Consider the following 24,106-nt stretch of genomic DNA (forward strand, 5'->3'; position numbering starts at 1 on the left):
TAGACCCAGGATGATCAGAGAATGGAGAAAGAGAGGGAGACAAGATTAAAAAGAAAGGCCCGTTAAAGGAGAAGAGCGGGGCTCTAGCTTACTGTTGCCAAGACTACGGCAACAGGAGAGAAGGAAACCTTTAAGTTTTGTATCCAGGGTCAAACTCAGGCTGGCGCTTCTCTGGCAGGTTCTCAATACCTGACAGTGCACAATTTTGAGTTTTGTTTTGTTTTTTTCTTGGTGGGGCAGGGAAAGACACAAACAAAATAATTTACAAAACTGATTAAAAGCATCATCTTCACAGTGAGACTCTCCAAGCCTTCTATATGATGAGATGAAACTAATCATCAACTGAAAGATGAAATTCAAAAACTCTTAAATACCAGGGCAAGATTAGTTGACACAAATTCTTAAAGCACCTAAATATGACTGCAAATTGTGTTTCGGATACTATCACTGGGTTAAAAAAGAAATAATAAAGTTGAGAAAAAACGGAAAATCCAGTGAATGGTTGAGCTGGTTCTACTGTATTTAAACACAATTTCCTTTCCATTTCACCCAAGTCTAAAAGTAAAAACAAAGCCACAATCCATTTGCCTCTAGAAACCACTGTGTAATTTGTGACCTGAACTGCTGACAACATTTAGTAGACAACTAAAAAAGTGGGGATATTTAATTCTATTATGACCTAAGGTACTTCATTTCCTCACCATGCTGCTCACCCACAAAAAGGAAAATTGGACTCCAGAAATAGAGTAGTGGTAAAATGTGATACCAATTATATTAATTATAAAATGGCCACACCTCGCCTTTATTATTTACAAAGAGCTTTCACACAGGAAGGGTAACTGTTTTTCTCCTACCACGGATGTAAAACACCAAGGTTATATCACAGAGAGCCAAAGATGACATTGAAAGTCCTTGTCTTGAATTCTTCAAATATGTGGCAGTGATGGATAAAATATAAGAGAAAGTTCCAAATCATAGCTACACTCAACAAGCTATGCATCTTCTTGGACCAGAAGCACAAAGTGGGGAGTCAGCGCCAAAGCGAGGGGCCTTATGAGGCAGAAGTCAAGGTCAGGCTCCAGGGTGGAGTGATGTTCATGAAAGGAGACCCAAGAAAGCTGCTGCTGTCACCTGCTGGTGGTTATGGTTCACAGGGACTCTGCCTCTGCAGCAATGGCGAGAGGCCAGGCTGCCTACTGGGTCAGCGGGTGGATGTGCACCTCGGATCAGCAGAGAGCTCTACTGTTCTGGACTCGATGCTGGATGAGGTGGGCCAAAGTAGTGGGTTACAGTCCATGGGGTCACAAAAGAGTTGGATACAACTCAGCAACTAAACAACAACAAGGATATAAGGTACAGCATGGTTACTGTCGCTAACAATACTGTATTATATATTTGAGACTTGCTTAGAGAGTGGACCTTAAAAGTCTTTGTCTCAAGAAAAAAAAAATTGTTAACCATGTATGGTGATGGGTGTTAGCTAGACTTACTGTGGTGATCATTTTACAGCATATATAAATATTGAATCACTATATTGTATACCTGAAACATAATGTCATATTCAGTTATACCTCAGTTCTAAAAACCTTGACAGCCTGGAAATGAAAAAAATATCAACTGAACTGAAACTCTAGTTGGGAAGACACCAGAATGAGTAAACCGGACAATCTCGTAGCAAGGAATTTATCCTGAATGCACACACAAGAAATAACATTTAAGAGATAGCAGCATAGACTGGAAGACTCTAACACAGGTCTAATAAGACGTCAACAGAAGGAGATAGGCTGGGGGAGACCATAGAGATTTTATATAATGGCTAGTTATTTTCCAGAACTAAAGACAGGAGTCCTCACTTGGAGCAGTCTCAGAATACGGAGTAGAAAAGTTTCTTAAAAATGCACACCAAGACACCACTGTAAAGTTACAGTACATCAAGCATAAAGATAGAATCTTACAGACCAGCAGGAGAAAACAGATGGACCCCATCCGCAGAGCAACAGACAATAATGTTACAAAGGCTGTCTTATCAACAGAAAGAGATGGCAGAAGGCAAGGAGTGATAGACCCTCAAACTGAAAAGGTGTACAGAATTCTGTACCATCATTCAAGAACAGAATGAAAACATTTCAGAGAGAAGGTCTGTGAAAGGAATGCCGAAGGATACGGAACGTCAGGGGAAGAAAAAACAAAAAGTATGTCACTAAGGTGTATATATGCAATGAATATTAAAATAATTAAAATTGATAACTAACTTGTTTTTAAGTGAAACAGTGGATAATAACAATGGGGCGGATGTGGGGTAAGGGGCAGAAATGTGCTTAACAGGTAGTTAGGATATGATAAGGTGCGTGCCTGTTTGAAAAAGGTAAAGATACTGAAGAGCTTTGTTTTTACTCTACAACACTTCATATGTTTAAAAATTCTAAGAGCAACCACTACAAGAGGAAAGCTGCAAGCTATTGCTTCCAGGCCAGCAAAGGAAATTTTTCAGAAACAGATGAGAAAACTTTTAAGACAACAAAGAACAAGAAACAAAACAAAGAAGAAACGATCAAGCGTGACAGCCATAAAACACGCCCTCCACACTTCCTCCACAAAGACAGTGGATGTGCATCCAACTGTATTATTAATCACAGTAACGCAAGTTGGTTTAACTACTCTATTTAAAATAAAATACCGAGAACCACGTCTTCTGTTTGCAGTCTCTGATTTCTGCTAAAATTATCAGTATATTTGGGGGAATTTGAAGTGTTGAAAAGCAGCTGTTGGTTCAGACGGACAATCTCTGAAATGTTTATGACAACCAGTTTGAAAATGGTTGTCAAATTGAACGTAAATGAGAAGGAGACAATAAGACCAATAGGGGCAGCATCAGAAATATTGGGACTGTAGACAAATGTAGTTGCTTATAAAGAACTTCATTCAGCTCTAAAGAGACAAGAAAAGGCAGCAGCATTTAAACACTACTTGGCTAATTCTTTAATTTACTTTGTGTTCTCTTATTACAGCTTCTGACAACACACCAGCCATCTTCTGGTATGTTACATGTCAATCAAACTGCCTTAAATTATTGCAGACTAACTGCTGATGCTCACTGTGTGAAGCCCAGGCTGATGCTACAGAAAGTCTCTCTGCTGCCCCAGCGTCATTACTGCCCTGGGACTGACATTCTCAACTTGTCACTAGAAGGAAGCAACGCGCTGATCTCTAGAGGGATGCCAGTCTCTGGCTGGATGTAGCCTCTGTTCTTTAGAGCAACTTCATCCACAAGCTCTCACACTTCTGTGAATCCTTGAACTCCTGACACTTAAAATCAGTGGATTTTTGAGCTGATGGGATGAGAAACCTGGAGTCTCAGAGGGAAGTGACCGGTTGCAGGTACAGCATGCAAGAACAGAACTTAGACCCATCTTCCACCTCTGTATCAGAAATTAGCTTCATTACATCATAGGTAAGGTCATCAAGAGCGAGAACCAGAAGAATCCTAAAGTCACTTCATTGTTTTTCCTCACAATTCCTCCGGCCTGGTCCCCTACACCTCCCGTTGTTCTAAATTTTCTCTCTACTGAGCAACCAGCGGTTACTAGGTAGGTTCTCAACGGAGGCTCAGAAGACTTTCCTTCAGATTCATGGTTTCCTTAAAGGCTGGTATCCCTCCCAGACTACTGTTTTCTCCTAAAGCCTGAAAAGCTCCTTCAAACAACACAGTGGCTTCCTCCATGGAAGAAACAAGTGTATTCATTTAACTCTTGATATCACTCTGCTTCTAAAAGCTGACACACACTTTTAGCACTCTCTTCAAGGAAGTAAGACCAGGAAGTCATCTGATTAAACACAGCCATGCTTGGTGGCAAAGAACCAAGACCCTTTGTTTATAGCTCTGGGCAAGGGGAGAAGCTCACGTTTCAGAAAATTTTCTTGGAGTAACCATACTTACAAGTAAAATGATGCAAAGGCGAAACCGCTGGAAAATTCCTAAGCCACAAACATTTCAGTGTGGACCAGGATCCAGAGTCAGAAACGGAAGCTGAAACCAAAAGGAGGAGCAGCCTGAAGGAGGGTAAAGAGGAGAGAGGCAGAGAGATCAAAGGCTGTGCAGAGAACATCGCAGGCTTCTCTCTCTTTCTCTTCTCTGACGCTCAGTCTACCGGATGGTGTTTTGCATTTGCCCACCTTCAGATGAAGGGGTAAGTCGGGGTGTCTCAGGCAGGAAGACTGGGGGCCAGACAGCACCCTAGCCCCGTTGTTTACCTTTCACTGTGGTTGGTAGGAAGGTCCTGTAACAAGAGATCCCATTCTCTTGGAGAGGAGGAAAAAAAAAAAAAAAACTACATTATGTGGCTTTCTCTGTACTTTCCTTCAGTTAAACATTTCCAATATGTTCAAAAGAAATAAGAACCTAGTCCCTTTAAGGAACAACATATGTATATATATAACATATATATATATAACATATATATATATATAACAGTAAGTTATATTGTTCCGTCTGGGTGGATACATTAGGAACAGCAGGGAACAGACAAAATGACTCTATGTGCATCTACTTTCAATGGAACTTAGTCTTTTAACCCAACACCCTCACAGTACAAAGAACCAAAACCCAGAAATCAGGTTACCTGGCTAGGTCAGGGTCACAAAACCCAGGTGGTGGCAGATCTCAGACTAGACCCTGCGTGTCCAACATCAGGGTCCTAGGAAGTCAGCCTTGCCATGAGCAGGAGAGGCTACCAGGGTTGCATGGCCCGGATGGAGGGAAGATTCCAGGTTTACAAACGGCAGAGAAGGACTCACAGAGATAACTGACAACCTGGATTCTACCAAGCATCTCAGCGCAGAAGGGAACTATCAAAGCAGAAGAAAAGGATAGAAAAAGAAAAAAACTACAAATTGTATGACAACGATTCAGTTTACTTCATTCATTAGGGGCTTGTGCAGATTAACAAAAAACAGTGAAGAAAAGCGTAAAATAAGCTATTTGAGCTAGGTGTTCATCAAAATGAAAGGTTTTCTTCCGGTACATTTCTCACTTCAGTGGGAATATATTCCACTATACTCAAGTGTTTCTCACCTTGGTTCCTGAAAGCCTTTTTCAGAGATATTTTGGATGTTTGTTACAATGCAGATGCCGGGATCTCCTTCAAGTTACTGAACCAGAACCTCTGAGGCTCTCACTAAGAAATCTGAATTGTGAACAAGCTTCCTATGGACACTGACATTTTAGAAGCAGCTCACTTCAGTACAGTTCAGTCACTCAGTCATGTCTGACTCTTTGCGACCCCATGGACTGCAGCACACCAGGCTTCCTTGTCCATCACCAACTCGTGGAGTCTACTCAAACACATGGCCATTGATTCGGTGATGCCATCCAACCATCTCATCCTCTGTCATTCCCTTCTCCTCCCACCTTCAATCTTTCCCAGTATCAAGGTCTTTTCAAATGAGTCAGTTCTTCACATCAGGTGGCCAAAGTATTAGAGATTTAGCATCAGTCCTTCCAATGAATATTCAGGGTTGATTTCCTTTAGTATGGACTGGTTGGATCTCCTTGATGTCTAAGGGACTCTCAAGAGTCTTCTCCAAGACCACAGGTCAAAAGCATCAGTTCTTTGGCACTCAGCTTTCTTTATAGTCAGACTCTCACACCCATACATGACTACTGGAAAAACCAGGACTTTGACTAGACAGACCTTTGTTGGCAAAGTAATGTCTCTGCTTTTTAATATGCTGTCTAGGTTGATCATAGCTTTTCTTCCAAGGAGCTAGTGCCTTTTAATTTCATGGCTGCAGTCAACATCCAGTGATTTTGGAGCCCCCAAAATTAGTCTGTCACTGTTTCCATTGTTTTCCCATCTATTTGCCATGAAGTGATGGGACCAGATGCCACGATGTTAGTTTTCTGAAAGTTGAGTTTTAAGCCAGCTTTTTCACACTCCTCTTTCACTTTCATCAAGAGCCTCTTTACCACTTCTTCACTTTCTGCCATAAGGGTGGTGTCATTGCATATCTGAGGTTATTGATCTTTCTCCTGGCAATCTTGATTTCAGCTTGTGCTTCATCCAGTCCAGCATTTCTCATGATGTACTCTGCATATAAGTTAAATAAACAGGGTGACAATATGCAGCCTTGACGTACCCCTTTCCTGATTTGGAACCAGTCTGTTTTTCCATGTCCAGTTCTAATTGTTGCTTCTTGACCTGCATACAGATTTCTCAGGAGGCAGGTCAGGTGGTCTGGTATTCCCATCTCTTGAAGAATTTTCCGCAGTTTACTGTGATCCACACAATGAAAGGCTTTGGCATAGTCAATAAAGCAGAAGTAGATATTTCTCTGGAACTCTCTTGTTTTTTCAATGATCCAACGGATGTTGGCAATTTGATCTCTGGTTCCTTTACCTTTTCTATATCCAGCTTGAACATCTGGAAGTTCACAGTTCAAGTACTGTTGATGCCTGGCTTGGAGAATATTGAGTATTACTTTTCTAGCATGTGAGATGAGTGCAATTGTGTGGTAGTCTGAGCATTCTTTGGCACTGGCTTTCTTTGGGACTGGAATGAAAACTGACCTTTGCCAGTCCTGTGGCCACTGCTGAGTTTTCCACATTTGCTGGCATATTGAGTGCAGCATTTTCACAGCATCACCTTTTAGGATTTGAAATAGCTCAACTGGAATTCCATCACGTCCACTAGCTTTGTTCATAGTGATGCTTCCTAAGGCCCACTTGACTTTGCATTCCAGAATGTCTGACTCTAGGTGAGTGATCACACCATCATGAAGATCTTTTCTGTATAGTTCTTCTGTGTATTCTTGCCACCTCTTCTTAATGTCTTCTGCTTCTGTTAGGTCCAAAACATTTTTGTCCTTTTTTGGCCAATCTTTGCATGAAATGTTCTCTTGATATCTTTAATTATCTTGAAGAGATCTTTAGTCTTTCCCATTTTATTGTTTTCCTCTACTTCTTTGCATTGATCTCTGAGGAAGGCTCTCTTATCTCTCCTTGCTATTTTTTGGAACTCTGCATTCAAATGGCTATATCTTTCCTTTTCTCCTTTGCATTTAGCTTCTTTTCTCAGCTATTTGTAAGGCCTCCTCAGACAACCATTTTGCCTTTTTGCATTTCTTTTTCTTGGGGATTGTCTTGATCATCGCCTCCTGTACAATGTCATGAACCTTCATCCATAGTTCATCAGGCACTCTATCAGATGTAGTCTCTTAAATCTGTTTCTCACTTCCACTATATAATCGTAAGGGATTTGATTTAGGTCATACCTGAATGGTCTGGTGGTTTTCCCTACTTTCTTCAATTTAAGTCTGAATTTGACAATAAGGAGTTCATGATCTGAGCCACAGTCAGTTCCCAGTCTTGTTTTTGCTGACTGTATAAAGCTTCTCCATCTTTGGCTGCAAAGAATATAATCAATCTGATTTCGGTCTTGGCCATCTGGTGATGTTCATATGCAGAGTCTTGTCTTGTTGGAAAAGGGTTTTTGCTATGACCCGTGTGTTCTCTTGGCAAAACTGTTAGTCTTTGCCTTGCTTCATTCTGTATTCCAAGGCCAAATCTGCCTGTTTCCAGGTATTTCTTGACTTTCTACTTTTGCATTCCAGTCCCCTATAATGAAAAGGACATCTTTTTGGGGTGTTAGTTCTAGAAGGTCATGTAGGTCTTCATAGAGGCATTCAACTTCAGCTTCTTTAGCTGGAACCAGCTTCTTCAGAACAAAAACCATTCATAATCCCTTCATTGGAGAATTAGTTGAATTCCATCTGCCCTCCAGGCCTCCCCAGGCCCACTTCAGAGAGACTCAGCCCAAAACAGTGAGTGCCCTCCAATCACAGAGATTCCCAGGCCCTTCCAGGTCTTATCCCCCAGCCAGGCCCTGAAGGACTGAACTGATTTAATTTGAAGATTTCTATATTTTTATGCTAAAATTGCAAACAAGTATTGCTTTGCTAATGAAAAACATACCAAATATTTCTATCATCAGGATGTAGTTTTCCCATCAAAGTCAAGGGATGGGGGAAAGTTATTAAAAACAAGCAAACAAGAGACAGAGTGACTGACTTTCTGGGCTACACTTCTCTCAGTAAGGCCCAAGTCAGGGTACCCGGCCCCACCAGGCTCCCCTACCAAGTGGCAGTTAATTGGAGTAAAGGCCATGAGGTGAGACTATGGGAGGACCAAACACTGTCCCACTTTGCCTACAAGTTCAGATCTTTGGAAGGGAGGCAGCAGGGTGTGTGGTAGGAAATACTGGGGCAGGCAGCAGCTGCCTGAAAGACTCACTGTAGCAGCTGGAAGACCAGTGGGCTGGCCGAACCCCTGGGAAGCCTCCAGGCTGCTGCTGGGCCCCTCCATTTTCTCTAGAATGTGGCCAAACAGCCAGTATGAGAGGAGACAGAGGAAGCAGCATTTAAATTAGAGAACTGTATCAGTCTAAGGATTCCTGCTTATTTCCCCAAACCACAGCATGCCCTGAGGGGCAGAAAGGAAGGATAAGGCAACATCCTTTCCACATCCAAATTGCTGAGGCACTTCTCAGAAGACTGTTTTAAGGAGACAGATTGAAAATAGCCAGAGCAGTAATCACTACCTTTGAGCCTGGATTCCCTAAATATAACGAATGACACTCAACTCGGGATTATCTCTGCCCACTGAGGAGAAAAATGTCAGCAGGAAAGAAAGATGGTCACACCTCGGGACCTGAGGGTGTCAAGCTGTACCCTCTCGAATTTCTAGGAGATGCACGTGGACCCCCAGAGGAATTTTCATCCAACAAGTAGCTGCCATCTTGATGAGGGTCTGCCTGCCTCCTGCCTCCGTCTGCAGCAACGTTTGGATATCTGGGGTGGCTTCCAGCCTCCCTCCCCTCCATTCCTACCTAATGACAGGACCCTTGTTTATAAAGCCCCTGAGAGTCCTTGACAGTCTCAAGAAGGCTGTCTTCATGCCAGTGACGGCAGAGGAAAAGGCAGGATACTGCCAGTAACAGAGTCCAAGCATCTCCAGTGAGGGCAACTTTATGCTAAAATATATGTTCTCTGTGTATATAAAGATATATATATATAGAGAGAGAGACATGAACAAGAATTACCTTATCAGTACTGGTGATGCCTGGTGATTTTAATTCCGTTTACATTTTTTGGCATTTCCCAATTTCTTTTTTAATCATCAAGGTGATTATCTTTTTATAATCATTTAATAAAACATTACCTTAAAAGATATTAATACCTATAATTTACCTAGATGTGAACATGGCATATGACAGACAAGGCCATTTATGCTGTGCGGTGTCTAAAGCAGACAAGAAGAAAGCGGTATAGAGTCAGAAACTTCTCTTTCTCTTCTCGGTAGCCCCTTTGTTGCGGCTCATCTGTAAAGTTCTCAAGCCTCTGCCTACCCATTTGTTGGAGTCCTTGGAGACTGCATATGTCTAAAAAAAAGTTCCTAAGTTTAAACCACAACTTCAAATGTCCATAGTAAACCAAATTTTTATGTGTTATTTTGTTTTCATCCTCTGTTCTGATATAGATATTAAAACAGGTACTGAAAAAGTAGCTGGATGGTAATGTAAAATTATTAATTTCTGAACAGTTGAGAAGCTGAATAAAGTCGACCCTTGAACAATGTGGGGGTTAATTTGTGTATAACTTACAGCTGGCCCTCTGAATCCACAGCTCCTCTCCCATCAGCGCATTTGACCAACCTCAGATTGCATAGTCCTGTGGTATTTACCACTGAAATATACTGTGTATAAGAGAAATTGTGTGGATCAATCCCACATTTTTCAAGGGTCAACTGTATATGGTTTTTATATTATGGAAAGGGTGACATTTAAGTATCATTGGGTTTCTTAAAGTTAAAACCAAACTACATGCAAGTAATATAATGAACTGAGAATTTCCTGCTCTGGAATAGTATAAGAGACCCTTGGTTAAGGTGCTTCATAACCTTCACCTTTCCCCACTGAAGAGTGTATGATTTCAAACCCATCGAGAGCTGAGGAAACACCCTTGACCAAGCCTATCAGGTGGGAACACACACACACTCTATTAAAAGCTAGTTTGTTTCTTCTCTTCTACATAATTTCATCGCCTTATGCAACCACATAGTATATACATAAAATTATAGTTTGATGAATTTCAACATATTTGCCAGGATCTATACAGCTCAGAATACTCCCATAGCTGAAGGCTGTGGTTCTCTAAAGGATGATATTAATAAAAGATACTGTTGCTGCCATATGGTAAAAATAAGATGTATGAGACCCAAGACCATTAAACGGGACCATTTGCTACTTTCTCTGATGTAACTGCCATGGGATGGAATACATAATAGCTTCAGAACCAGAAGACCTAGGTGTGAAACACAGCCCTGCATTTACATGCAGTCATGATCCTGCCTATACTGCTTACCTTCTGCCTCCTTGATATGGGAGTTGTTGTGAGGATTTTAAAAAGGATAATGTCTGTGAAAATACTTGAAATCAATGGCAACCCATTCCAGTACTCTTGCCTAGAAAATTCCATGGATGGAGAGCCTGGTGGGCTACAGTCCATGGGTTCACAAAGAGTCGGACATGACTGAGTGACTTCATGATTGTAGAATATAGCAATTTATCTGAGGAAGAAAAAGAAGCCTCAATTCTGGAGAGCTAAACCCTTGAAAACCTCATTCACACAGATTAGATGGTCTGGAGCAGTGGGTGGAGCTGGAGTTAGAGGTCAGGTGCTAGAGTGAAGAGAAGGGGTTTCTTCAACTTGGCCCTCAAGGCCATGGAACATTCCTACCATCTCAGTTGGGTATAAGCTTTCAATAGACTTCCCTTGGGAATTCTCAGTGAGAGTCAACCCATTAGTTAGGAGAGAGGCAGTTTAGCCAGATGTGTGTGCTCAGTCTCTCAGTCATGTCTGACTCTTTGTGACCCCCCGGACTGTAGCCTGCCAGGCTCCTCTCGCCATGGGACTTTCCAGGCAAGAATACTGGAGTGGGTCGCCATTTCCTCCTCCAAGGGAGCTTCCCGACCCAAGGATTGAACCCACATCTCCTGCATTGGCAGGCAGGTTCTTTCACCACCAAATTACTTGGGAAGCTTCCGCCAGATGGCTCCCTCTATTACTGGGAGTCTTTGCCACATTACTGTCAATACCCAGCAATGCTGAATAGAGTGGGCAGCAGCTGCAGACCCCGAAAGCAATGCTCAGCCAGGGGCCTGCTGGGGCTCTGGACTGGTCCTGTGTGCCCCGTCAGGCACTGAAGGAACATCTATTTCTGTCTTTCTGAGCAAGGTGGCCCTGATCAGGAGGAGAGCCACCTAGTCACTAAAGGGAGAGACACTGGCCTTATTACAACCCATTGCTAAATCTGCAGCACTACTTCTTTCAGAGATAAACAAGGCTATGAAGCGCATGTGAGTGCTGTGTGGGTCATGGTCATCCAAATCTTTCAAGATCGGGCAGGACACTGTTTCCTCATTTGTGTTTTCAGAGCATTAATCCTATGAAATGCTCTGGACAGTCTTCCTGGTATCACATTTCAAAAATATTTACTACATTCTTCAGCTAGAAGGGTCATACTGCCCCTTATACACATGAAAAGGTCCTGAAAACTCTTGAAGTTAAAAAAAAAAATCTAACTTTATTTAACCAAACTTCTTTTAACACGCAGCATTATCTGGCAGTTAAGAATGGGAGGTATGGGTGTCTACAGCCAGGCTTTGAACCATATGTTCTTCCACTCACCAGCTGTATGAGCGTGGGCAAGTTAATCTCTCTGGCTCAGTTTCTGTGCCTGTGAAATGGGAATAATAATAATCTATCTTCCTCATGGTGTTTTTCATGAAAAAGAAATGAGCTAAAAAGTACAGATTGCTGAGAACAGGGTCCAGAATACAGAAAGCACTGAATAAATATTAGCTATTATAATTTGCAGGCTTATTATCTGATGATTAACTATTCGTTTTCTATGACACTTACTTATATCCTAAGCAACTTGTGTCCCATGGGACAGGGAAACAGAATAGGTAAAATCATTTGTAGCACAAAAAGTCTAGCAGAGGAATCAGAGTTTCAGTCTCCAATGTCAACTTCCCCTTCTTGTTTTTTATTTATAAAAATAAGGTCATTGGACTAGTTGATCCTTCCAGCTACAGTAGTCCAAGATTCTAAAACAGAGACACAGAACCATTAAACCCAACGGCCCCTACCCAGTCCTGGATCCAACCTGGGTGCTCTATGGCTCTACCTCCCAGAGACCGTGTTCAGATTTTAAGTTGCCATGGCGAGACTTCAGGTTAGTGAACCAGCTGCAGCTCTGCAAGATGAACGTGGAAACTGCATTTTGTCACCTCCCCCAGAGCTCTGAGACGCTCCGCAGGGAATCAAACTGACAGCAGTTACAGTGGTGGCAGCAGCTGCCACCTACCTGCCCCACAGTCGCTTCAGCCCCCTCAGCCTCGGTTTCTGCACCAAAGTATTGCTCCGATGTTCCCCCTCTTGTGGTCTCCAGGGCCCAGAAGGCGCCTGGACCTGTCCACTGGTCATCTACTCTGCTCATCTCGGATATTGCATGCTCCTCCTAAGGGCTGAACTTTTCTTCGCATCTTCCTCATTAGTACAGAGCTCCAGGCTGTAATTTCAGATACCCATCTGTGCTCAGTCTTGTTGACCTATCTCAAATTTGGACCTTACCTCTGGAGTCCACCCTGTCCCAGCAGGGGAAAAGCTGCTGCTTCTGCCCCGAGGGTGTCCTGTCCACACCTCTGCTTTCTCCTAGTTCAGTCTTTTGGAATTTTCTAGAATATCAGATGGCTACACCGCTTTGAATTTTACTTGTGAATCCATCCACCCACCTCTAGCAAGCCAACCAAAATTTATCGACTGTTTCCTACATGCAAGCAAACTTCTAAGTTCTGTTGATGGAATAATGAGCCAAAACATTCTCCCTGTTCCCACTCGACACGTATTTTAGTAGAGGAGAAAAGACAAGCAAACAAACTGAAAAAGCACACCAAACAGAGAAAAGGGCCATGAAGAAAATAAAACAAAGTGAGGTTATACAATGAAAGTGACAAGGAGATGGGAATTCAGTGGGCGGATGGGGTGGGGTTAGGTTGGGTGTCTTGTGGGAGGGGACAGATGAGCTCAGTTCAGTTCAGTCACTCAGTTGTGTCCGACTCTTTGCGAACCCATGGACTGCAGCATGTCAGGTTTCCCTGCTCATCACCAACTCCCAGAGTTCACTCAAACCCATGTCCATTGAGTCAGTGATGCCATCCAACCATCTCATCGTCCATCATTCCATTCTCCTCCCGCCTTCAACCTTTCCCAGCATCAGGGTCTTTTCCAGTGAGTCAGTTCTTCATATTAGCTGGCCAAGGGATTGGAGTTTCAGCTTCAGCATCAGTCCTTCCAATGAATATTAGGACCGATTTCCTTTAGGGTGGACTGGTTGGATCTCCTTGCAGTCCAAGGGACTCTCAAGAGTCTTCTCCAACACCACAGTTCAAAAGCATCAATTCTCTGGCGCTCAGCTTTCCTTATGGTCCAACTCTCACATCCATACATGACCACTGGAATAGCATAGCAGTGACTAGATGGACCTTTGTCAACAAAGTAATGTCTCTGCTTTTTAATATGCTGTCTAGGTGGATCATAGCTTTTCTTCCAAAGAGCTAGCACTTTTAATTTCATGGGTGCAGTCACCATATGCAGTGATTTTGGAGCCCCCAAAAATAAAGTCAGCCACTGTTTCCATTGTTTCCTCATCTATTTGCCTCATCTATTTGAAGTGATGGGACCGGATGTCATGTTCTTTGTTTTCTGAATGTTGAGTTTTAAGTCAACTTTTTCACTCTCCTCTTTGCCCTTCATCAAGAGGCTCTTTAGTTCTTCTTCACATTCTGCCATGAGAGTGTTGTCACCTGCAAATCTGAGGTTATTGATATTTTTCCCAGCAATCTCGATTCCAGCTTGTGCTTCATCCAGCCCGGCATTTTGCATGATGTACTCTGCATATAAGTTAAATAAGTAGGGTGACAAAATGCAGCCTTGACTTCTTCCTTTCCCGATTTTAAACCAGTCTGTTGTTCCATGTCCAGTTCTACCTGTTGCTTCTTCACCTGCATACAGATTTCTCAGGAGGCAGGTGAGGTGGTCTGGTATTCCCATCTCTTGAAAAATTTCCCACATTTTCTTATGATCCACAGTCAAAGGCTTTAGCATAGTTAATAGAGCAGAAGTAGATGTTTTTCTGGAACTCTCTTGCTTTTTCCATGATCCAGCAGATGTTGGCAATTTGATCTCTGGTTACTCTGCCTTTTCTTTGAACTTCTGGAAATTCACGGTTCATGTACTGTTGAAGTCTGGCTTGGAGAACTCTGAGCATTACTTTGCTAGCATGTGAGATGAGTGCAATTGTATGGTAGTTTGAGCATTCTTTAGCATTGCCTTTCTTTGGGATTAGAATGAAAACTGACCTTTTCCAGTCCTGTGGCCACTGCTGAGTTTCCCAAATTTGCTGGCATATTGAGTGCAGCACTTTCACAGCATCATCTTTTAGGACTTGAAATAGCTCAACTGGAATTCCATAACCTCCACCAGCTTTGTTCGTAGTGATATTTCCTAAGACTCACTGGACTTCTCATTCCAGGATGTGTGGCTCTAGGTCAGTGATCACACCATCGTGATTATCTTGGTCATGAAGATCTATTTTGTATAGTTCTTTTGTGTATTCTTGCCACCTCTATCTTAATATCCTCTGCTTCTGTTAGGTCCATAGCATTGCTCTCCTTTATTGTGCCCATCTTTGCATGAAATGTTCCCTTGGTATCTCTAATTTCTTGAAGAGATCTCTATTCCTTCCCATTCTATTGTTTTCCTCTATTTCTTTGCATTGATATCTGAGGAAGGCTTTCTTATCTCTTCTTGCTATTCTTTGGAACTCTGCATTCAAATGGGTCTATCTTTCCTTTTCTCCTTTGTCTTTAGTTTCTCTTCTTTTCTCAGCTATTTGTAAGGCCTCCTGAGACAACCATTTTGCTTTTTGCATTTCTTTTTTCTTTGGGATGGCCTTGATCACTGCCTCCTGTACAATGTCATGAACCTCTGTCCACAGTTCTTCAAGCACTCTATCAGATCTAATCTCTAGAATCTATTTGTCACTTCTACCATATAATCGTAAGGGATTTGATTTAGGTCATACCTGAATGATCTGGTGGTTTTCCTTACTTTCTTCAATTTAACTCAATATTTGACTTAAATTGACTAGTTCTTTCAATTTATTGACTTTCTTCAATTTAAGTCAATATTTGACTTAAATTGACTTGTTGCCAATATTTGGCAACAAGGAGTTCATGATCTGAGCCACACATGATCTGAGTCTGCTCCTGGTCTTGTTTTTGCTGACTATATAGAGTTTCTCCATCTTTGGCTGCAAAGAATATAATCAATCTGATTTCGGTGTTGACCATCTGGTGACGTCCATGTGTAGAGTCTTCTCTTGTGTTGTTGGACGAGGGTGTTTGCTGTGACCAGCGCATTCTCTTGGCAAAACTCTGTTAACCTTTGCCCTGCTTTGTTTTGAACTCCAAGGCCAAAGTTGCCTGTTACTCCAGGTAGCTCTTGACTTCCTACTTTTGCATTCCAGTTCCCTATAATGAAAAGGACATCTTTTTGGGGTGTTAGTTCTAGAAGGTCTCATAGGTCTTCATAGAACTGTTCAACTTCAGCTTCTTCAACATTACTGGTCAGGGCATAGACTTGGATTATTGTGATACTGAATGGTTTGCTTTGGAAATGAACAGAGATCATTCTGTCGTTTTTGAGACTGCATTCAACTACTGCGTTTCGGACTCTTTTGTTAACCATGATGGCTATTCCATTTCTTCTAAGGGATTCTTGCTCACAGTAGTAGATATAATGGTCACCTGAGTTAAATTCTCCCATTCCAATCCATTTTAGTTCACTGATTCCTTAAATGTCTATGTTCACTCTTGTCATCTCCTGTTTGACCACTTCGAATTTACCTTGATTCATGGACCTAATATTCCAGGTTCCTAAGCAATATTGCTCTTTACAGCATCGGACTTTACTTCCATCACCAGTCACATCCACAACTGGTTGTTGTTTCTGCTTTGGCTCCATCTCTTCATTCTTTCTGGAGTTATTTCTCCACTGATTTCCAGTAGCATATTGGGTACCTACTGACCTGGGGAGGTCATCTTTCAGTATTCTATCTTTTTGCCTTTTCTTGCTGTTCATGGGGTTCTCAAGGCAAGAATACTGAAGTGGTTTGCCATTCCCTTCTCCAGGGGACCACATTTTGTGAGAACTCTCCACCATGACCCGTCTGTCCTGGGTGGCCCCACACGGCATGGCTCATAGTTTCACTGAGTTAGACAAGGCTGTGGTCCATGTGATCAGTTTGGATAGTTTTCTGTGATTGTGGTTTTCATTCTGTCTGCCCTCTGACAAAGAAGGAAAAGAGGCTTATGGAAGCTTCCTGATGGGAGAGACTGACAGATGAAGTGAGATCTGAAAACCAAGGGGACCCAGTGTTGCAAAGGTCTGGTCCAGAGTGTTCTCCTGCAAACACAGAACAGCCAGTGCACAGACCCAGAGGCCAGGACCAGATCAGGAAAGGAAGTAGGAAATAAGGCCAGTGTGGCTAGAACAGAGCAAGAGGGAGTGAGTAGATGAGACCCAGGACAGATGTTGCCAGCCCATGGAGGTCTGGATTAAGGAGCCTGAATTTTGTTCTCATTGTGATAGGAATCAACTGTAAGCAAGGACTGACATGGTAAATCTATCCTTCTTCTTGGGGCATGTGTTCCCAAACAACTATAATATGTGCTTAGCAATACATCAGTGATTCTCAACCAAATCCTACATTCTGTTTGCTCACCATAATACCAGGGATATTAAGATACTGGACCAGGGCTGAAGTGAAAATTATAACAAAACTACCCAATGATATCCCTGTAAGGCTGGGAATTACACTGTAATTTAAGAACTTAAAAGTTAGAATTTCAGATACATTATTAGCTCTAATTAATAAGTCAGTCCTTCTGGGATTTGCTAGCGATAAGAGCTCAGGCAGCAATGCAGACTGAATGAATAACATTTTTACAGAAAAAGCAGGATTGCTCACAGTAACTTACTCGGCCTGGAAAGTTAGAGAGCTGAAAATGTAATGATGGTATCTTTAACAAGGGTCATCCTACTACTTTATAACTCTTGCCAACACAGGTCTCTAAAAAAAGTGTACTGAAGTGAGTTTCCAATTGAAAAGATAAACTCTCAATGCAGGCAACATTAGCAGCCCCGTTCCTTGTCATTGTAATAAATGATGAGGTAGGTGTTTCAAAGATGAAAAAGCAGAGCATCCCTTTCTAATCTTGACAGACATCCTACCCTGTTCACTGATCCTGTATCTTGGAGTGAAGACCTGCGTGGGGAAGTTGATTCCTGCAGTGTTCCTGGTGTGTCTTTCCAGGGGTAGCAGCAGGGACACCATCTCTTTAGCAGACACTGTTCGTGAACCTGTGCCCAGCTTCTCTGTACCACTGAAACTGGGAAAGCGTGTGTGCCCCTGACAATCATATTCGGCAAATGGCCTGAAATCAGTCACTAACAAGGGAGACAGTCAGTAATTAACATCCAGACGACGAGAGCTCCCGTGATGAAAGATGCCAGGAGCGAACGCCGATGGTACCTAGGGTGGGCTATGCTTTTGTGCCTGTGTGTGTATGTGTGCTCAAGGTGAGATCCTCGAAGGGAGCTGGGTTTCCTCCATGTCCTGTAGAAGATATACAATTGGGCCTCCTCTCAAATCCCCTATGCCTGGCTTAGATTACTCTTTTACCTTTATTCTCTTTAAGACTTGTGTGGAGTATACTTTGTAATAAAACGATTCTCAATTTATATCACCCATGGATGACTGTTCTATCTCCCCAATAGGCTGTAAAATCCTTCAAGTCCGAGTCATCTCTTTTGCTCCCCACTCACCTGTCATATAAAAACAACCAACAGTGTAGGAGGGAGTGAAATAAAACATAATTGTCTTCCAGCCTCGCTCCCCAAAGATAACCACTATTAAGTTCCCTGCATCTCCCATAAAAGTTTGTGGGCAAACTTCTGTGTTATTCAGTGTTCAATCCAAGGAGCAAAACTTAGAAGAAATATGGATTGATACATACAATTTCAAATCAGTTCTGGTTCAGGGCAGTATATGTGCACATGTGCTAAGTTGCTTCAGTCATGTCTGACTCTGTGACCCCATGGACTGTAGCCCACCAGGCTCCTCTGTCCATGGGATTCTCTATGCGAGAATATTGGTGTGGGTTGTCATTTTCTTCTCCAGGGGATCTTCCCAACCCAGGGATCAGACCCACATCTCTTAAGTCTCCTGCATTGGCAGGTGGATTCTTTACTGCTAGCACCACCTGGGAAGCCCTGCAGGGAAGTATACTAAAAACTAATTATAAATTAGTACTAATTAATTATAAATTAGTACATCAGTACATAAAAGGGGGGTACATAAATTATACATAAATGAGTACATAATTAGGTCTTCCCTGGTGGCTCAGTCGGTAAAGAATTTGCCTGCAATGTGGGAAATCCCAGTTTGATCCCTGGGTCGGGAAGATCCCCTAGAGAAGGGAACAGCAACCCACTCCAGTATTCTTGCCTGGAGATTCCCATGGACAGAGGAGCCTGGCTACAGTCCATGGGGTCACAAAGAGTCGAACACGACCGAGTGACTAACACTCGAGGGGTGTAGTGGACATTCCAAGGTAGATGAGACCACTCCGTTATCACAGCACAAGCCTGGCAAGTCCAGCTCTGTCTCTAACATGCTGGCTGTTCTCTGGCCAACTGACTCCATCTCTCTATATCTCAATTTCCTCTCCTACAAAATCAGAATCTGTTCTCTATGGTCCTTGAATCCAAAAACTTGGAATTAACAGTTGGGTAACGATAAGTACAAACAGGTATGCCACAGCCAAAGTCCAAAATGTGTTATCAGGAAGACAATCACAAAGACAATCAATGTTACAGAATTCCAGGAGAATACAGTTGCGAATTATTATGGAACAGTTATTATTTTTAACTAAATTCCTGCGCTGTAATTCACAGGAACATCCACATCTTGTTTTAACACAGAGATGCACCAAGTAATATCCTCTGATTCGGAAGTTACCTTAGGCCACCAGCGACTCTTCACAGGTAGAAACAACCACCCAGATTCACTCATTTCTCAGCAATGCATGTGGCCTGCTCACCAGCATTAGAGGGCTTGGGAATATTTTTCCATTGCTGAGAGCTAGAGATAAGCTCGATAACATTTGGTAGCTATAGGGTCACACTTGAAGGGACTAGTCAACATCTGAATTCTCATATGCCACCTTGGTGACAACTAGCTGCCTACCAGGAAGGGGTTCTTCCTAGTGGTCAGTCTACATGTGACGTTCTGTTTGAGGACATCCAATACCAGGAGCACAGACAAATCTCAGAGGAGGGAAGGACTGGGGACAGAGGGGAAGAGAGTGGGTAGAACACGATCACTGCTAATCCTCCATTCAGCAACGTGACTGCAAGCTAAAAGCAGACGACACTAATGATGGCTGAAAATCCTTGTTCTAGGGCTTTCCTGGGGGTGCAGAGGTTAAAGCATCTGCCTGCAATGTGGGAGACCTGGGTTCGATCCCTGGGTCAGGAAGATCCCCTGGAGAAGGAAATGGCAACCCACTCCAGTATTCTTGCCTGGAGAATCCCATGGATGGAGGAGCTTGGTGGGCTACAGTCCACGGGTCGGGTCACAAAGAGTCGGACACGACTGAGCGACTTCACTTTCACTTTCACTTTCACTTTCACTTTCAGGGCAAAGCTAGGAAAAGGGAAGTAGCATTCACAAGTGTCTTTGCTGAATGTTCTTGCCTTTTCTCTTGGAGGCAGGAAAGATGGAGATAAAGAGAACCAATCCTAGGGTTTGGGAGATATGGGTTAGGCCACTACTTGACAATCACCTTATCAGTTTTGAGGCTCCATTTGTCCATTTACTTACAATGAGTCAGAGGAGGCAATACTTGCATTATGTTTAAGATCATGTGAAAATGTAGCTTTCCATGGGCTGCTCCTATGAAAGTCAGGATCCTTAAAACACAATGACAAGTCAAACTGAGAAATGACACCCTCAAGGAAGCAGTCCTTACCTGGAAAGAATTCATACAGCGGAGGGAAGGAGGCAGTGTGGCATTACTCTTCGACAGTATCAACAGCAGCTCCAGGCAGGTTGTAGAGGGCAGGGTGAGGGAGTGCACACTGATGTCATTTTCCCACAAGCTGGAGAGCCTGAAACACACAGATTTGTGCAACTTCATCATTCCATTCGGCCAGAAGTATTTCAAAAATCTGATATAAGGAGAAAACTTTCTGCTGTGGGAGAGAAAGAGCAATGTACAAGAAACAGAAATAAAACGGTTATACTAAAAATTCAGAGATGATGTACAAGGCATTCTTATAGTGCTTCTGATATAAAACAAATGAATAAGGCAATTATTTTTCAGGTCAACATCTCATATTCAAAGGTGAAGAGTCATATGAAATGCAGTCTCATTGTGAGGGATCTATGCAGGGGGTGCTAATAGATAACACACTGAATGCTTCCTTTGTTCTATGTCCTGTCTCACACGCAGTATCTTGTTCAACCCCCAGATGCTAAGATGTGGAACAATTGTTATCCCATCTTCCAGATGCAGAAATTGTTCCTGACCTGGATATGCCTTATGAAATATCTAGCTCTGCTTTTTTCAAACACTTAAAACATGACAGAATCCTTTTATTAAAAAAGCTTGTAAAAGCCCTGTTCGTAATGCAAACAAGAACAAAGCTGCTCTGCTGGAAGGGGAAAGGTCGGCAGGAGGCCTCACTTCATCTGCCACAGAGGCCCACGGAGCAGCTTTGCTACTCCCTGTGGAACCTACTCGAAATTCCTCTCACAGTGACATGAGGGAACTGAAGGCTAAAAAAGCAAAGAGACTTGTCTGAAATGAGGCAGATATTTAGAAAATGCTAAGGCTGGCTCTGGATCCTGGTTTCCTAACTTCAGAATCAGAAGGTGTTCTCTATGGTCCTTGAATCTGGGACCCCCATCTAGTGCTTAAGCACTAGGGAAAATCAGGAAAGCATTAGGAGAAACACAGCAACAACGGCGTCTTACTCTTATCAACTCTTCTATTTACTCAAGTATTTCCTGCCTAAGCCCCTAACCAAAGTGTCTCTTACCACTGTCTTAATTTTTAAAGAGAAACATATGTGTATATTAAATAAATATATTTCTCTTTACACACACACATACACACACACACACTCTTTATGTATTGCCTTTCTCTAAACCTCTCTCTGTAATGGTACCTTTAACGAAATCAATGGTGAATTCTGGAAGTTGAAAGAGCATCCGTGGCTGAGGGCATACAGAGTTTAATGCTTTATGTGACAAGTCACAGCAGATGGTTTAGCTATACGGTCCACAGGTTATTAGGCTGATGCGTTGTTGATGTGTGGTGGGGAGTTAACTCTTCTCTGAAGCATCTGTCTACTAGCAGGACTAGAATATGACACTGTCCACTTTCCTAAAAAATGGCTTAGTTTCAGCAAGCTGAGTGCCTTTTCTGTGTTTTAAAAATTATTATTTTATATTTAATGGCTGTGCTATTCTTTCCACTTTTACTAATCATATAACATTCCCAATATTTCACGGGAAATAAAAATCTTGCTGTCTCAGGTAAAAGCCCAATGTCATACTAGTGCAGTGGCTTGCAGCTCAGCCTCTCCTCCAACCTCCTTAGGCCCCACAGACCACACTGTTCCTTTTCATTCCCTGAACTGATTTATACTACACACCCCGTGTCTTGCTCATACAGTCTTCTGAACCTGGAAGGTTGCTATCTTTCCTGGTGAACTTCTGTCCATCCTGCAAGATCCACTTAGGTATCACTTCCTTGGGGACGTCCTCCTTTTTCCCTCATGAGAATTAACTACTTGCTTCCCTCCATACTTGTACCTATTACAACACTTCACCACCACCTTCCTTGCGTTCTTATCTGGGATGTGTCTACATCTTGGATTGATCCTAAATCAGACATGGAAACCACAGCCTGTGGATTTCTCTAATTCTGCAGCTAGTGTGGAAATAAAGATTAGTGTTGTTTTTCCTCAGACACACCCAGGTATTGACTTTTTGCTGGCTAAAAGCAATAGCAATTTTTCACTTTTATTGTATCTTCAATAAACAACTTAAGTTTTCAGAATCTATACCCCCTGGCCCATCACCCACAATAGGTCGTTACTAAAGCTATTTTTATCCTGAAATTTTTTTAAGTTTCTTGAAAGGGTCTTTGCTTTTTCTAAATTGGATCTCTTGCCTCAACAAGTAACTGCCTTGGAGCGGGAATGTCCCTTGGTGACTAATCTGCAAAACTTAACCCGGCTCATCCTGTAAGGGTGTCCCAAGATGAAGGGAACACCGCCACATGGACCGGGGCTGCTGTAGCTCAGAGTTAAGGCTCCTGCCAATCAGAGAACATCTTCACGCCACTTTCACTTTTCATCATCTTCCACTCCTCTTTTGCCAGTAATTATATTTGCAGGAGTAAAGGGAAATGGTGAATTACACAAATAAATTGTTTTAGAACAGAACAGAGTTAGCTTATGGTGAGAGCATGCTCTCTATATTTATGCTTAATTTGGACAGGTTTTAAGCCTTAGATTGCTTCTGAGTGCCGTCTCACCTGTGCCTACCCATTCAGAGGGCCAGGCACTCTCTTTTTGGTTGTTGTCTCTAACTTATGCTGCTGCTGCTAAGTCGCTCAGTCGTGTCCGACTCTGCGACCCCATAGACGGCAGCCCACTAGGCTCCTCTGTCTCTGGGATTCTCCAGGCAAAAATACTGGAGTGGGTTGCCATTTCCTTCTCCAATGCATGAAAGTGAAAAGTGAAAGTGAAGTTGCTCAGTCGTGCCCGACCCTTAGCAACTCCATGGACTGCAGCCTACCAGGCTCCTCCGTCCATGGGATTTTCCAGGCAAGAGTACTGGAGTGGGTGCCAGTGCCTTCTCCGGTCTCTAACCTATAGCAGCCCTGAAAGGCAGACCGATTAAAGTTGAGGAAACCAAAGGTCAGAGAGTTTAAGTGATGGTCCAACATCACACGGCTAGTGGGTGATGGGACCAGGATTCACTCATGCAGGCCTGAGTTCAGAGCCTGCTCTCTCCACACCTGTCACACTGAGGACACCATAAGTATTGTATCCTCTCTAAGAAAATCAGGAGTAGGATCAACGCCTGTTTCTTTTGTATGTGAACTCTTTAGTTGTAAAATATACAGTTAAAAGCATCTTCATTTTTCTGTAGGAAGTTAGTTTATCATTCTTAAGCTGCTGCTTTATTATACATATATTCTAAAACATAAGAAAAGTGGTAAGATGGGCACAGGGAAAACAGCTGTACCCCATGGTAAGTGAAAAGAGTTCTATGGTGAGAAAAAAGAAATTAAGAGGTAACACAATAAACATAAGTGGTTATTTCCATGAGAGGAATATAATAACCTGTGTTTTACATTTTCTTCTTTCTTATTTTCCAAGTGTTATTTTTTATAATCAGAAACAAGTTATGTTATGATGTTGATGTGATCTGTGGTACAGGAAAAATATATGTATTAATGCTGTTAAGGTGTCAACATACTGACAGATGGCTATGCTGTGATCTATCAAAGAGGACACCCAAACAGAAAACAAAATACATTAGTACTACCTTGTTACCCACCAGCACGTGACCTTGGACAAGCCAAGTTTCCTCATGAGATCTTGGAGTTTACACATAATCTATCCAATGTATCCAGTCATCAAAATTTATACAAAAGGACACATTCAATCTCACAAATGATGATCATAGTGGAAAAAGACAGTAAGTTATACATGTTGTTAGGTTGATGCAAAACACAGAACCAAAGATCAAATTGCCAACATCTGTTGGAACACAGAAAAAGCAAAAGAATTCCAGAAAAACGTCTACTTCTGTTTCATTGACTATGCTAAAGCCTTTGATTGT

At 42.4% G+C, this 24,106-nt stretch overlaps 1 protein-coding gene across 6 annotated transcripts in view; it reads right to left on the reverse strand.

The window, feature by feature from the left end:
* UBE3D (ubiquitin protein ligase E3D) overlaps positions 1 to 24,106 on the reverse strand; it is a 330,935-nt gene that overhangs the window by 214,828 nt on the left and 92,001 nt on the right. For 5 of the 6 annotated variants that reach the window (XM_069599000.1, XM_069599002.1, XM_069599001.1 and 2 more), the window contains one exon: positions 20,214 to 20,352. In XM_069599000.1, the coding sequence (XP_069455101.1) occupies positions 20,214 to 20,352 (139 nt within the window). Of the gene's footprint in view, positions 1 to 3,937; positions 4,051 to 20,213; positions 20,353 to 24,106 lie in introns of all 6 variants that reach the window. The other variant, XM_069599003.1, reaches the window with a different exon arrangement.

This window comes from Ovis canadensis, chromosome 8 (assembly GCF_042477335.2).
Source record: "Ovis canadensis isolate MfBH-ARS-UI-01 breed Bighorn chromosome 8, ARS-UI_OviCan_v2, whole genome shotgun sequence".
In the NCBI taxonomy this organism is placed as follows: Eukaryota; Metazoa; Chordata; class Mammalia; order Artiodactyla; family Bovidae; genus Ovis; species Ovis canadensis.